The sequence below is a fragment of the Nuphar pumila genome, chromosome 9, assembly GCF_984573655.1.
Source record: "Nuphar pumila chromosome 9, dmNupPumi1.hap1.1, whole genome shotgun sequence".
NCBI classification, from domain to species: Eukaryota; Viridiplantae; Streptophyta; class Magnoliopsida; order Nymphaeales; family Nymphaeaceae; genus Nuphar; species Nuphar pumila.
This window is the reverse complement of record NC_143257.1, coordinates 124,037,573-124,049,157: the sequence shown is the minus strand read 5'-3', so window position 1 is coordinate 124,049,157 and position 11,585 is coordinate 124,037,573. Positions and strand designations below refer to the sequence as shown.

At 38.8% G+C, this 11,585-nt stretch overlaps 1 protein-coding gene across 1 annotated transcript; it reads left to right on the top strand.

The window, feature by feature from the left end:
- The first annotated feature begins 223 nt into the window (after positions 1-223).
- LOC149829254 (ETO1-like protein 1) lies at positions 224-7,008 on the top strand. The gene is made up of 5 exons (XM_090018004.1): positions 224-1,077; positions 1,658-3,376; positions 3,490-3,781; positions 5,524-5,833; positions 6,541-7,008. Exons 1-5 carry the CDS (start codon positions 959-961, stop codon positions 6,759-6,761), a joined length of 2,661 nt encoding a protein of 886 aa, XP_089874130.1. The 5' UTR covers positions 224-958; the 3' UTR covers positions 6,762-7,008.
- The last annotated feature ends 4,577 nt before the right edge of the window (positions 7,009-11,585 follow it).

The following is an 11,585-nucleotide window of genomic DNA, read 5'->3' as shown; positions in this document are numbered from 1 at the left end:
GGGCTCGAGCCCAGCCCGCTAATATACCGGGCCAGGTTTCAGAACCCTAAATTCCTGGCTCAAACCCGACCCATGGCGGGCTGCCCGGCCCGTTGCCCACCCTAATTACAGGAGAACTGTCCTCACAACACTACTTGTGAGGTCAGTCCTCGCCAGATCATTCTTCATGAATAACAATAAAGTGCTCCACATTTATTTTATTGTTTTTTATTTCAATGCTACCAATGCACACATATGTGTTGGTTTCTTTATTGCCTTTAGGAATCTTGTCATATGCAACAATGGTTTCCTTCCTTCCCCAGCAATAATGAGGGTGTCAGAGATTTCTGTTATCTTCTCTGCGGTTCTCTTCTCTTTTAATGGAATAAAAGGTTGTGTGGCTCACTGATTCACACAGTGTTGACCCATGGGGCTCAGTGGTAGAATATTTTGAGACGACTTCCTCTCTCTCTGCCTCTCAAAGATTTCTCATTTTTCTTATGAACTTAGAACCGTTTGGAGACAGTGAAGGTTTTTTTTCTTTTTTTCTCTGATACCCATTTGTTTTTCTGTATAATAGCTCCATTTCCCAATAGTGGTGTTTTTCTTTTTTGTGGGTATAGCTTGTGCGTTTTTAATCTTAGCCCTTTTTTTTGAAACTTTTTCCCCCAAGAGTCATGGTTTATGTGTTAACATAGAGGGTCTTTTTTCTTTTTCTCTTTTTATTCCTTTCTCTAGTGGGTTGTAGTTTTAGAAATCAAGGAGGGTGTTTTTTTCTTTTCTCTTTTGTTGGTGTAAAAGTTTATACAGATTTTGTTTGGGGTTATGGGTGTCTTGATATCTTTTGTGAGCTCCATTTTTTTGTTGGTGAGAAGATTCTAGAGATTTACAGTGGGAGGGTGAGGGTACACATCTTGTGTGGAATCCAGAGTGAGATTTTGGAGAGTTGGATCAAGCAGGGAGCTTCCTTTTTGGTGGTATGAGAAAGCCTTTCTTTTCAGACTCATGTAAAGAGCCTCAACTCCATGCCCTCAACCCACAATCATGGCTTCAGGTTGAAAGAGGGAAGCTCACCAAGCTCTCTACATACTCCTGCAAGTAAGTTTTGCCTCTCTCTCTCTCTCATCATTTGGATATTTTGCTTTTGTTTGTTTTCTCTGATTTTATGTGGCACGCAATAATCAATATTTGGGTTAGTTTCTATTTGGGCATTCGGTTTATATTCAGGCTCATTTTGGTTGGTATCTGTAGATTCATTAGGATCTTTTGCTTTTATTTGTTTTCTCCATTTATGTGGCACGCAATAATCAATATTTGGGCTAGTTTCTATTTGGGCATTCTGTTTACATTCAGTGTCATTTTGGTTGGTATCTGTGGATAGTTCTGTGCCCATGTTAGGGATATATATTTTAGTTTTATGGGCATCTGATTCTTATTGAAGTTGGTGTTTCCTAGTGCAAAAATTATTATTTGGAACCCATTTTTCTTTTTCCCCTAATCTCTTTATGAAGATTTGCCTTTAATAGGGGTTTAATTCTATAATTTAGTTTGGAATGTATTTGGGTTCGTTACTTTATGAGCAATTGGCCTTGGTAGTTTATGGTTTGTGCTTCAATTAAGTTCAACTTCTTTCTCGTTTGATTCACATGGTTAAAGATTATGTGTTTGGTTGTCATAGCGAACCCCTCGTCAAGGTAGCAGAACCATCAGTTCTTCCATATTTTAAGCCGCTCGATTACGCTGAGGTCCTAGCTCAGATTCATGAAGAGCTCGAGTATTCTTCCGTGCATGAAAGGGCAAGCCTCTACTTGCTGCAGTTTCAGGTGTTTCGGGGTCTAGGGGAGGTGAAATTGCTTCGACGAAGCCTTAGGTCTGCTTGGCAGAATGCCAGCACCGTACATGAAAGGCTGGTCTTCGGTGCTTGGTTGAAGTATGAGAAGCAAGGGGAAGAACTGATTGCTGATTTGCTTGCCTCTTGTGGGAAATGTACTCAGGAGTTTGGGTACTTGGATATTGCGTCTTCACAGCTTGATTTTGGAGCTCAAGCTTCTCAAGACATGGAGACCCATGATTGTAGCACTATAGGTGTTTCTGATTCTGTCATATTCATAATAGGAGATGAGAAGGTAGAGTGTGATCGCCAAAAGATGGCAGCTCTATCGATTCCTTTCCATACCATGCTTAATGGGTGTTTCACAGAATCATCACAACAAGAAATTGATTTATCTGAGAATGGTATCTCGCCAATGAGTATGAGTGCAATTGGTGAGTTTAGCCAAACAAATGATTTGATGGACTTGCCTGCAGATGCTATACTTGAAATATTGAGTTTCGCAAACAAATTTTGTTGTGAAAAGCTTAAGGATGTTTGTGACAGGAAACTTGCTGCCATGGTTTGCAGCAGGCAGGATGCAATTGACCTTATGGAGTATGCTTTGCATGAGAACTCCCCAGTGGTTGCTGCTTCATGTCTGCAAGTGTTTCTACATGATCTTCCGGACTGCTTGAATGATGAGCAGGTCACTAGAATTTTCTGTGATGCAGATGCACATCAAAGATCGATCATGGTCGGTCACGCTTCATTTTCTCTCTTCTGTTTTCTTAGTGAGGTTGCAATGAACAGCAACCCTGCTTCAGATTTTACTGTTAGGTTCTTGGAAAGACTAGTAGAGTGTGCAAGTGATATTAGACATAAACAATTGGCACTTCATCAGCTTGGATGCATAAGGCTGTTGAGAAAAGAGTATGACAAAGCAGGGCATCTCTTTGATGCAGCTTACCAAGCTGGACATGTTTATTCCGTTGCTGGTTTAGCTAGAGTCAGTTTTAAACAGGGGAATCAACTTTCATCATATGAGAAAATCAGCTCAGTGATTGCCTCACATAATCCTCTGGGGTGGATGTACCAGGAAAGGTCTTTGTACTGTGATGGTGAAAAGAGGTGTCTGGATCTTCAGAAAGCAACAGAGTTGGACCCGACTCTTATTTACCCTTACATGTATAGAGCTGCCACTCTGATGAGAGAACAAAATATGCAAGCTGCATTGGAAGAAATAAACCGAATTCTAGGATTTAAATTGTCTTTGGAATGCTTGGAGCTCCGGTTTTGCTTCTCTCTCTTAATTGAGGATTACAGGGCTGCATTGTCAGATATTCAGGCAATCCTTACTTTGAATCCCCAATATAGGATGTTTGAGGGTCGTGTGGCTGCTTCCCAGCTGCACACCCTCGTTCAAGAGCATGTCAAGCCATGGACAACTGCTGATTGTTGGTTGCAACTTTATGACCGGTGGTCCTCAGTTGATGACATTGGTTCATTGTCTGTAATATACCAGATGCTGGAGTCTGATCCCGTAAAAGGTGTTCTGTACTTCAGACAGTCCCTGCTTCTGCTTAGGTACACTTTTGCGCTTTCTTCTCTGTGAGAATGACCTACATTTGAACTCATCATGTGCTTTCTTGTAGTTGTGTATTAGTTAGTTAATTGTTTTTTCCTTTTTGCCAAATCAGGTTAAACTGTCCTGAAGCAGCCATGCGGAGTCTCCAACTAGCACGCAAGCATGCAGCTAGTGAACCAGAGTGTCTTGTTTATGAGGGTTGGATTTTGTATGACACTGGCCATTGTGAAGAAGGGCTTCGCAAGGCAGAGGAATCACTTAAACTTCAGAGGTCATTTGAGGCATTTTTTCTTAAAGCATATGCTTTGGCAGATTGTAGCTCTGATCCTTCATACTCCATTAAGGTTGTGTCACTTCTTGAAGATGCTTTGAAGTGTCCTTCAGATAGGCTTCGAAAGGGACAGGTAGGTTATTCTCTCCCTGTCGTGCTGTTAACTGAACATATAAGCACACGCATACAAGCATAGACTGCTGTTGTTTGATGTTTCCAATTCATGGTTTGAGAGACTAGTCATATGATTTTATTTATCCTTTTGACTCAGTAGAAAAAAAGATGTGATGATCTCACTATCATCGGGCTCAACTTCATCTTTTTTTTTTTTGTTAAATTGCAAGCATTTATTTCATATTCTGTGTAATATGTAGTTCAGTTATTAAGGAATTTTTGTCTTGCAGCCTTTAAGGTCTCCAAATACAAATCAAGTTGTAAACTTGTTACTAGCTAAAGAAATATTCCAATACGTTTATCCACTTTGAGTAATTGATTCCTGAAATTTTCATCCATGAAAATGTTAGTATATTCCCGAATATCATATGGTTAATTTTTATAAGTAGATAACAAGTGATGCTCTCTCTTTCACTATTTGTCCATCAAGCATGTAACCACACTTGAATCTTTAATTTCCTTCAGATATTGTAGAACGAGTATCAGTAATTTAGTGATCAATTGCTTTGAAGCAACAGTAACTTTCACTGGCAGTAAGGTTTAGGTCTACTAGTTGGTGTCATATAAAGGGAATGAATGCTTCTGATTTCTGTGTTGCAATACATGCATCTTATCTAGGTGATAGACTTGGTTTTCTTAGCTGCTTTCTGGAGAACACTTCTTATTCCTGCCTTTTCTGAGGGATCTGAAACCTTCCTTTTCCAGACAGCCTCTTTGACAATGATTCAAATTTTAAAGCAAGCGAGAGGAAAATTCAATAGTAAATAAATGCTTTTTCAGTACAATTATCATGGTCAAAATGCTCTTGAGAAATATGTCATGATCTAAGAAAAAGAAGAAGTGCAAAATACATCATAATAACAGATATATTTTCAATAGTTAAAATTAGCCCCTTTTGGGTCAATCTAACATTTCCTTTCAAACTCACTTGATGGGATCACTGTTTGATCCTCTGTACAACCCCTGAGTCAACAAAATCTGTCAGTGTGAGAGAATGATGCTATACACCATAATTGCTCATTAGATTTTACTCAAGGTTTCAATCATTTTCCAACCCTCTTTGTGACTCTTTGTATGCCGTATTTATTTGTCTAAAAGGTTTATCATAATAGTGAAAATGATAGGATTATGTAGAACTTGCGGTTACAGATTGACAAGTGGGTTCATACTTTCACTTCTAGTTATACTCAAACGAAATGATTCAGAAAGGAAATATCTAGAGATTCCAGGAGTTGTTTTTGCAAAAAAAATCTTAGGAGAATATTACAAAATATTTTGAAAATATGAAAACTATTAATTTAGAGAAAAAAGAAGTTTAATGATTGCAATGTAGGACCTCCTTTAGGTGTAAATTTAGGCATCTTGTCATTTTATTTGGAAAAGGATTAGATTTTTGCATACTTGGGTATGCTGATCATCTTGAAGTACCCATGTATGCAACATGATGCTGTTTTTATTTCTTTTGGTGGATCTACCCACGTACGCAGTATGAATTTCAGTCCATGATTTTCTCATGTGACTGATACAAAAGCAATTTTAGAGTCCAACCACTGATACACATAGGTGTCACAAGGTTCATAAATATCTTGAGAATTGTTTCACTCCCCTAGTTTTGTGCTTGTTAACTGCATTTATAGTTTGTAGTAGTTCTTGTTAGGAATTCCTGAAATGTATTCTACTTATCTTGAACTCTATGGGCAGGCTCTTAACAATCTTGGTAGTGTCTATGTGGAGTGTGGGAAGCTGGATATGGCCACTGATTGTTATATTAATGCCCTCAAGATCCGTCATACCCGGGCTCACCAAGGGCTTGCTCGTGTGCATTACCTTAAGAACAACAGAGAAGCAGCGTTTGAGGAAATGACAAAGTTGATTGAGAAGGCTAAGAACAATGCTTCAGCATATGAGAAGAGGTCTGAATATTGTGATCGTGATCTTACAAAGGAGGATCTGAAAATGGTCACCCAGTTAGACCCCCTGCGGGTATACCCATACAGATACAGAGCTGCAGGTTGGGCAAATGTTTTTTCCCCATTTCTTTATTCTCAAATGATAGTTGGCATGTTTAAACCTTTCCCTTAATCTATCCTTCAAATATACACACTAAAATCATGCTAAAATGTTGATTGGTAGAAATATACCTGCATAAATTCTGCGTTTTGTGCCTTTATTGGCTTATATAGATGAACCTTTGGTTAGTATTTGAAATTCTGACCAATTTTCTTATGTTGTCTTGCTGATTAATCATCCTGATCAGCATGACAAAATGAAAGCAGATGAATGCTGTTGATTGTCAAACATTAGCTCTTTGAGTTTGTATATCCATGACCTTCTGTTTACTGTACTAATAAGTTGTGTATTTATTGAAGCGCCTGCACATGCAACACCTATGACTGTCGGTTGTCCTGTATGTGTTGCTTAGAGAGTTATCGTGTGTGTGTGTGTGCACGCACATGGGCACTTATGTGCCCTGCACTCATTCACACGTGTGTTTGTGCGTGTCTGTGTGCACTCTCTCATGTGCCTATACTTATTCTTGCGCATATCCATACAATCTCACAAGGGTTGTATATAAATTATCCTTTGATATTAGTTGCACCATTTCCTTCAGAAAAAAAGAAGATATTAGTTGTACCATGGTGTACTTAATATTCTTTAGAATATTGGTCTTGTCCTTTTTGCTGTATCAGTAATTAACGCCTGCTCCATGTTGGACAGTATTGATGGACAACCATCAAGAGAAAGAAGCAATTGCCGAGTTGACAAGGGCAATTGCATTCAAAGCTGATCTCCATCTTCTGCACTTGCGTGCTGCCTTCCATGAGAGTATCGGAGATGTTTCCGGCGCACTCCGTGACTGTAGGGCCGCACTTTCTTTGGATCCAAACCACCCAGAGATTATGGAGCTCCACAGCCGTGTACACAGTCAGGAGCCATGAAGCCTGCCCTCCCCAATCCCATGGTCTGTAATTATGTACACAAATTGAAAGAAAAATTAACATCTAATGTTAATGTATGTAAGCAATTCATGGATAGTACAGTGTCCCTCTTCTTCATATTTATTTGGTGAAATATTAGGTTTACCCCTTGAGTATAAAAATTGACATGTTGTCTTAGTTTGCACTTTGAGAACAGAAAATGTTAGATACTGAGTCTTTCAAGAAAGACAATTAGATTTACTAGCAATTGGAATTGATTGTGAGTAGATTTTTTCCTTTTAATTGGTCAAGAACTTGTTGAGCTTGCCAGGAAGCAGGGTGGCCCTACTTGGCCAAAGTTTGGTAACCTAAGATTGTCACTTCCCCAGCATGTCATGTGCCAAGATTTCTTTCATCAATGATGGGGAATAAAATAAGAATTTTTGCATGGTTAAGGCTCACTTTCTTTAATAATCAGAAATATGCAAGACTAATTGCAAAAGAAGCCTTCTGCAACACAAATATCAAAAGAATGCAGCCTAGCCAACCCTACACCGACAACCTATCAGCTTAACCATGTGTGATTACTTGTTGAAGGAATTACTAACCAAAAAGGAAATTACATGGTAGAGAAAGACATTTGTTTTTCTTTATTTTCTTTTTTACATATGAAAATTGAAGAAAAGAAAGTTTGTTTTTTTCTGCCAGAGTTGGTAGTTATATGCTGGCATAAAAATTTACCTACTGAAATGAGTGAAATGGACTAGTGGACTTCGACCGCTAAACGATAAGGCATACGGCTTCATCATTCTCTTTGTATTCCCTTTGAATACGATAAGATGAACATATTTCTTATGTAATGCAATTTTGCAACATTAAATTACTTCAAGATTTCTCCACCTTGTTGCATACTAGCAAATATATATATATATATATATATATATATATATATATATATATATATATATATATATATATATATATATATATATATATATATATATATATATATAGAGAGAGAGAGAGAGAGAGAGAGAGAGAGAGAGAGAGAGAGATCTTCAAGTTATTTTGAACTATATTGGGATAGTTCAAGAACCAACAATTGGCCTTTACATGGCCTTCTTCTTACGGCAATAACATGTTGGAACACCTCCAGTCCGATTCTGATTAAGAACTCCTAATGGTTGCATGTTAGATAAGTGTGAAATACCCCTGCCCCCTTGATTGTTCCCACAACCATGGCAAAGGCCCTCCTCGAAAGCCTTGATGACCTCATCCTCGACCAATGCCATTATTGAGGACATTACTAAAAGTTCTTGCATCCTTATTTTGGTCCTTCAAATCACCCAAAGACAACTCATAGTGCAAAAGCTTGGATATAAGCTCATCAAACTTTGGTAAGGAGGGAAGAACAGGCAAAGTAGTGAAGAAAACTTGAAACTTCGGTCCAAGTTCACTTAGTGCCTGTTGAACTTTCTCCTTTTCCTCTATATCATACCACCATGGCAAGTTGGTCCATTATAGACTTCAACTTGTTGAGATAGTCAAGAACGCTCATGGCTTGAAACTCCTCTTTTAGATAGATAATTTTGGTTTCTGAAATTTGCGAGTAAGTCTAAGCCAATCTTTTTCAAAGTTTCATTGCAATACAATCATCTGGTATGCCTATGAGAACCTCTTATGAAAGTGGAGAGGTGATGTAGGCAACCAAGGCCTAATCAATCTTCATCCAGACATATTTTGTATTGTAAATGATAGATGATGAAATGACAACCCTTTTATCATCATTTTCTTCACATGATATGAACTCTGATGGGATCTTGATTGATCCATTCAAGTGCCCTACAAGATCCTGACTTCCGATAAATGGTGAAATCTGTATCATCAAGTCAGAAAATTGGAATGGGTTAATTTCTTGGACACAAGCTGAGGTAGGAAAGTGAAAGATAAGTTTGGATGAGGGTTTGGATCCATAGGAACGGTGAATATCATGTAACAGAAGACGAAAGTTATACAAGAAACAATGAGGAATCCGAAAAACAAAACCAACAGACACAATCAGATTTCACAGACACGACTCACGGGCTTTTACTGATTCGACAGACACAATCACGGATTCCACAAGGACAATAAGGGCATGTTCACTTCCTCATGGGCATGAGAGAGTGATTCTAATTTTCAAGGAGCAACCGAACATGAGATCACAAATCACAGGGGCCCACGTGTTGTATCAGATCAGATCAATGGAAACAGTAAAAAACAAAGAATTTGGGTTAAGAAAAACATATAGATCCATCTATATTCTACAAAGAAAGAAGAAAGAAACGGATTTGGGTCAAGAAAAACTAATAGGAACAAGAAGAAGATAGGAATAAGAAGAACAGAGAAAAGAATTATAAATAGGAAAAAATAATTACAAATAGCATCAATAAATAGAGATGAAAAGGAAAGCAAATACATCAAATCCATGAAAATTTTCTGAAAAATATCTTCTCCTCCTTTTATGCAAAGTAACTCAATTTGAACCAAAGGGTCTGATAGGAGCAGCTAGAGCAGGTCACCTTGTGTTGGGACGTTGCAGGTTCAAAACCCAATGGTATAGTTGTATAACTGGTATGGGTCTGCCTAACTCCAGCTTGCCTTTAAAAAAAAAACCTTAGGTCCCATTTGCCCACTAGGAAGTATGCTTATCTTCGGCCTTGCAGTGAAGGACACACACCCATGGGTTTCGAACTAGTGACATCCCGTCAACTTGGCGATGTTCACGAGTCCCTGCTAAAATGTTGTCTCATATCAATAAGGTTGTTATTGGATATTTCTTTTTTAAAGTTCCGTTTCCATTCATCTTACACGCCCAAACTTATGTGTTTTAAAAGTTCCAATTTAAAGTTTAAATAGATGACTTAAAGATAGTGGAGCTTTACCATTCGTCTATCAGTTTAATAGATGATCGTCATTGCTTTCACCGTGTTTGAAAAATCCAACAATAGCATATCATTCTGCAGGCTTAGGGCGTGTTTGGTTGGACCGTTGGAAGTTCATTCCACAGAAAATCACCATGTTTGGTAATTTCATCTGTTTGGTAATTGCAACATGTGAAAGGCAGATATTGATCTGACAATTTTTCTGCATACCATTATTTTTTATAAAGTGTCACATTATATGCAGGGTTGCTGCATGGTGGGCATGCTGCAACCTGACTGACAGCTATCTTTCTTGGCATTTCTCAAGATAGGTGTGATTTCTATCTTATGAAATGTTGAGATGGATGGTTAGCAGTAGTGGAGCTGCATGCTAAGCATGAAGTGTCCGCTGCATAAAAAATGACATTTTTTATATTTTTATGCAGCGATACTGCAGGATGCAGATGCCACTAACAGCCACCAATCTCAACATTTCTCGAGATGGAGATCAGATTTTTGAGTTGTTTGGACATTGCTTGTGAAGCGATGACAGAGAGACCAATATGGCTTCTCTGGGTACTGTTTGGTAACTGGCAAGTCAGGGTGGAATTTGGCATGGTTCCTGGTGTGTTCCCAAAAGAGCGGATGGGAATCATGGGTTGACAATCCTCAATGGGTCGGATGTGGGTCAGGTCATGCTTGACTTGAAAGTTGAAACTGTGTCAAGTGGGTCGGTTACGGTTTTGGATCCAGCTTAGAGCTTACACTGAAATCTCAGGCTTGTTGCCCGGTCCTACCGACGAGGCTTAGGCCTATCATTCTCTCGCCCTGCACAGTTCAGTCAAAATGGACCCGGATTGGGTTGGGCCATAGTCAGACCATTAGAAATGAGTGGACAGCCCCCAGGCCTCCCATGGGCCGTGCCATTTCCTGCCTAGGCTGAGGGCTTTGAGCCCTGGCTCCGTTTGATGGGGCCAGCCCATTGCCCACCTCTACTGGTCAGGGTCTGGCTGGGTTCCAAAAAGCTGGCCCAGACCTGCCCAGTCTGGTGGCCCTACCCACTTGTCATAGGTAATGTCCAATAAGTGAAAATATATTTTTTTTCAAGAGCATCCTCGTAAAACGACACAAAAAGCTTAAAAGAGGCCATTTTTTTATGCAGCAGAGCTTCATGCTTAGCTCCACTGCTGACCATCCATCTCAACATTTCTCTAGATGAACAGAACACTCATCTTGAGAAATGCCAAGTTGGATAGTTGTCACTTGTCAGGCAGGTCGCTGCATGGTAGGCATGCAGCGACGCTGGATATATTGTGAAGTCAATACGAAAATTCTATCGTTATAATGTTTTAACTTTCGGACGCTCTCTTCCCACACCGAAGGAAGGAGCCCAGGGGTAGCATATATGAAAGCAAAATATTTTAAATTAAATATTGTTTTTACAATGTTAAATTAAATGACAATAGAAGAAAAGCCAAAAATTAAACAGCCTGCCTTGACACTATTCTTTCCCAACATTTTAATGTTGAACTTTGTGCTTTCTTTCTCTCTTTTTTCAAAGTTAAAGGAATGAACCGTTTCCATGTTTATTGTGTGTCATTTTTTTTATCTTTGCACGGACTGCATCTCTCTCTCTAGGGATGTTAATGGATCAGATTTTATCCAATATCTACCCAAATTTGATTTTGTTTAGTCAGATTTGTTAAGCAAAAACCATATCCAATTATAATTGGATGTGGATATGGCGTTGAGTTTTCGCAACCAAATCCAATGGATATGTGGATTTGATGAATATCCAAATCTGATTACTTGTAAAAAAACAGATTTGGTATGAGCTTCTCACCATCTGAGCCCAAATCAGAATTTGAATCCGTTTAGGCATTTGATTAGTCAAATATGGTATTGGCCACATTTGATCTTAATCCGAACTGTTTACATCTCT

What these genes read in the sequence shown, in the direction of transcription:
- LOC149829254 (XM_090018004.1), top strand. Translation starts at nt 959, where the DNA reads ATGAGAAAGCCTTTCTTTTCAGACTCATGTAAAGAGCCTCAACTCCAT. An exon ending in CAGTCCCTGCTTCTGCTTAG is followed by an intron (nt 3,377 to 3,489) that starts GTACACTTTTGC and finishes TTGCCAAATCAG; the next exon opens with GTTAAACTGTCCTGAAGCAG. An exon ending in ATAGGCTTCGAAAGGGACAG is followed by an intron (nt 3,782 to 5,523) that starts GTAGGTTATTCT and finishes CTCTATGGGCAG; the next exon opens with GCTCTTAACAATCTTGGTAG.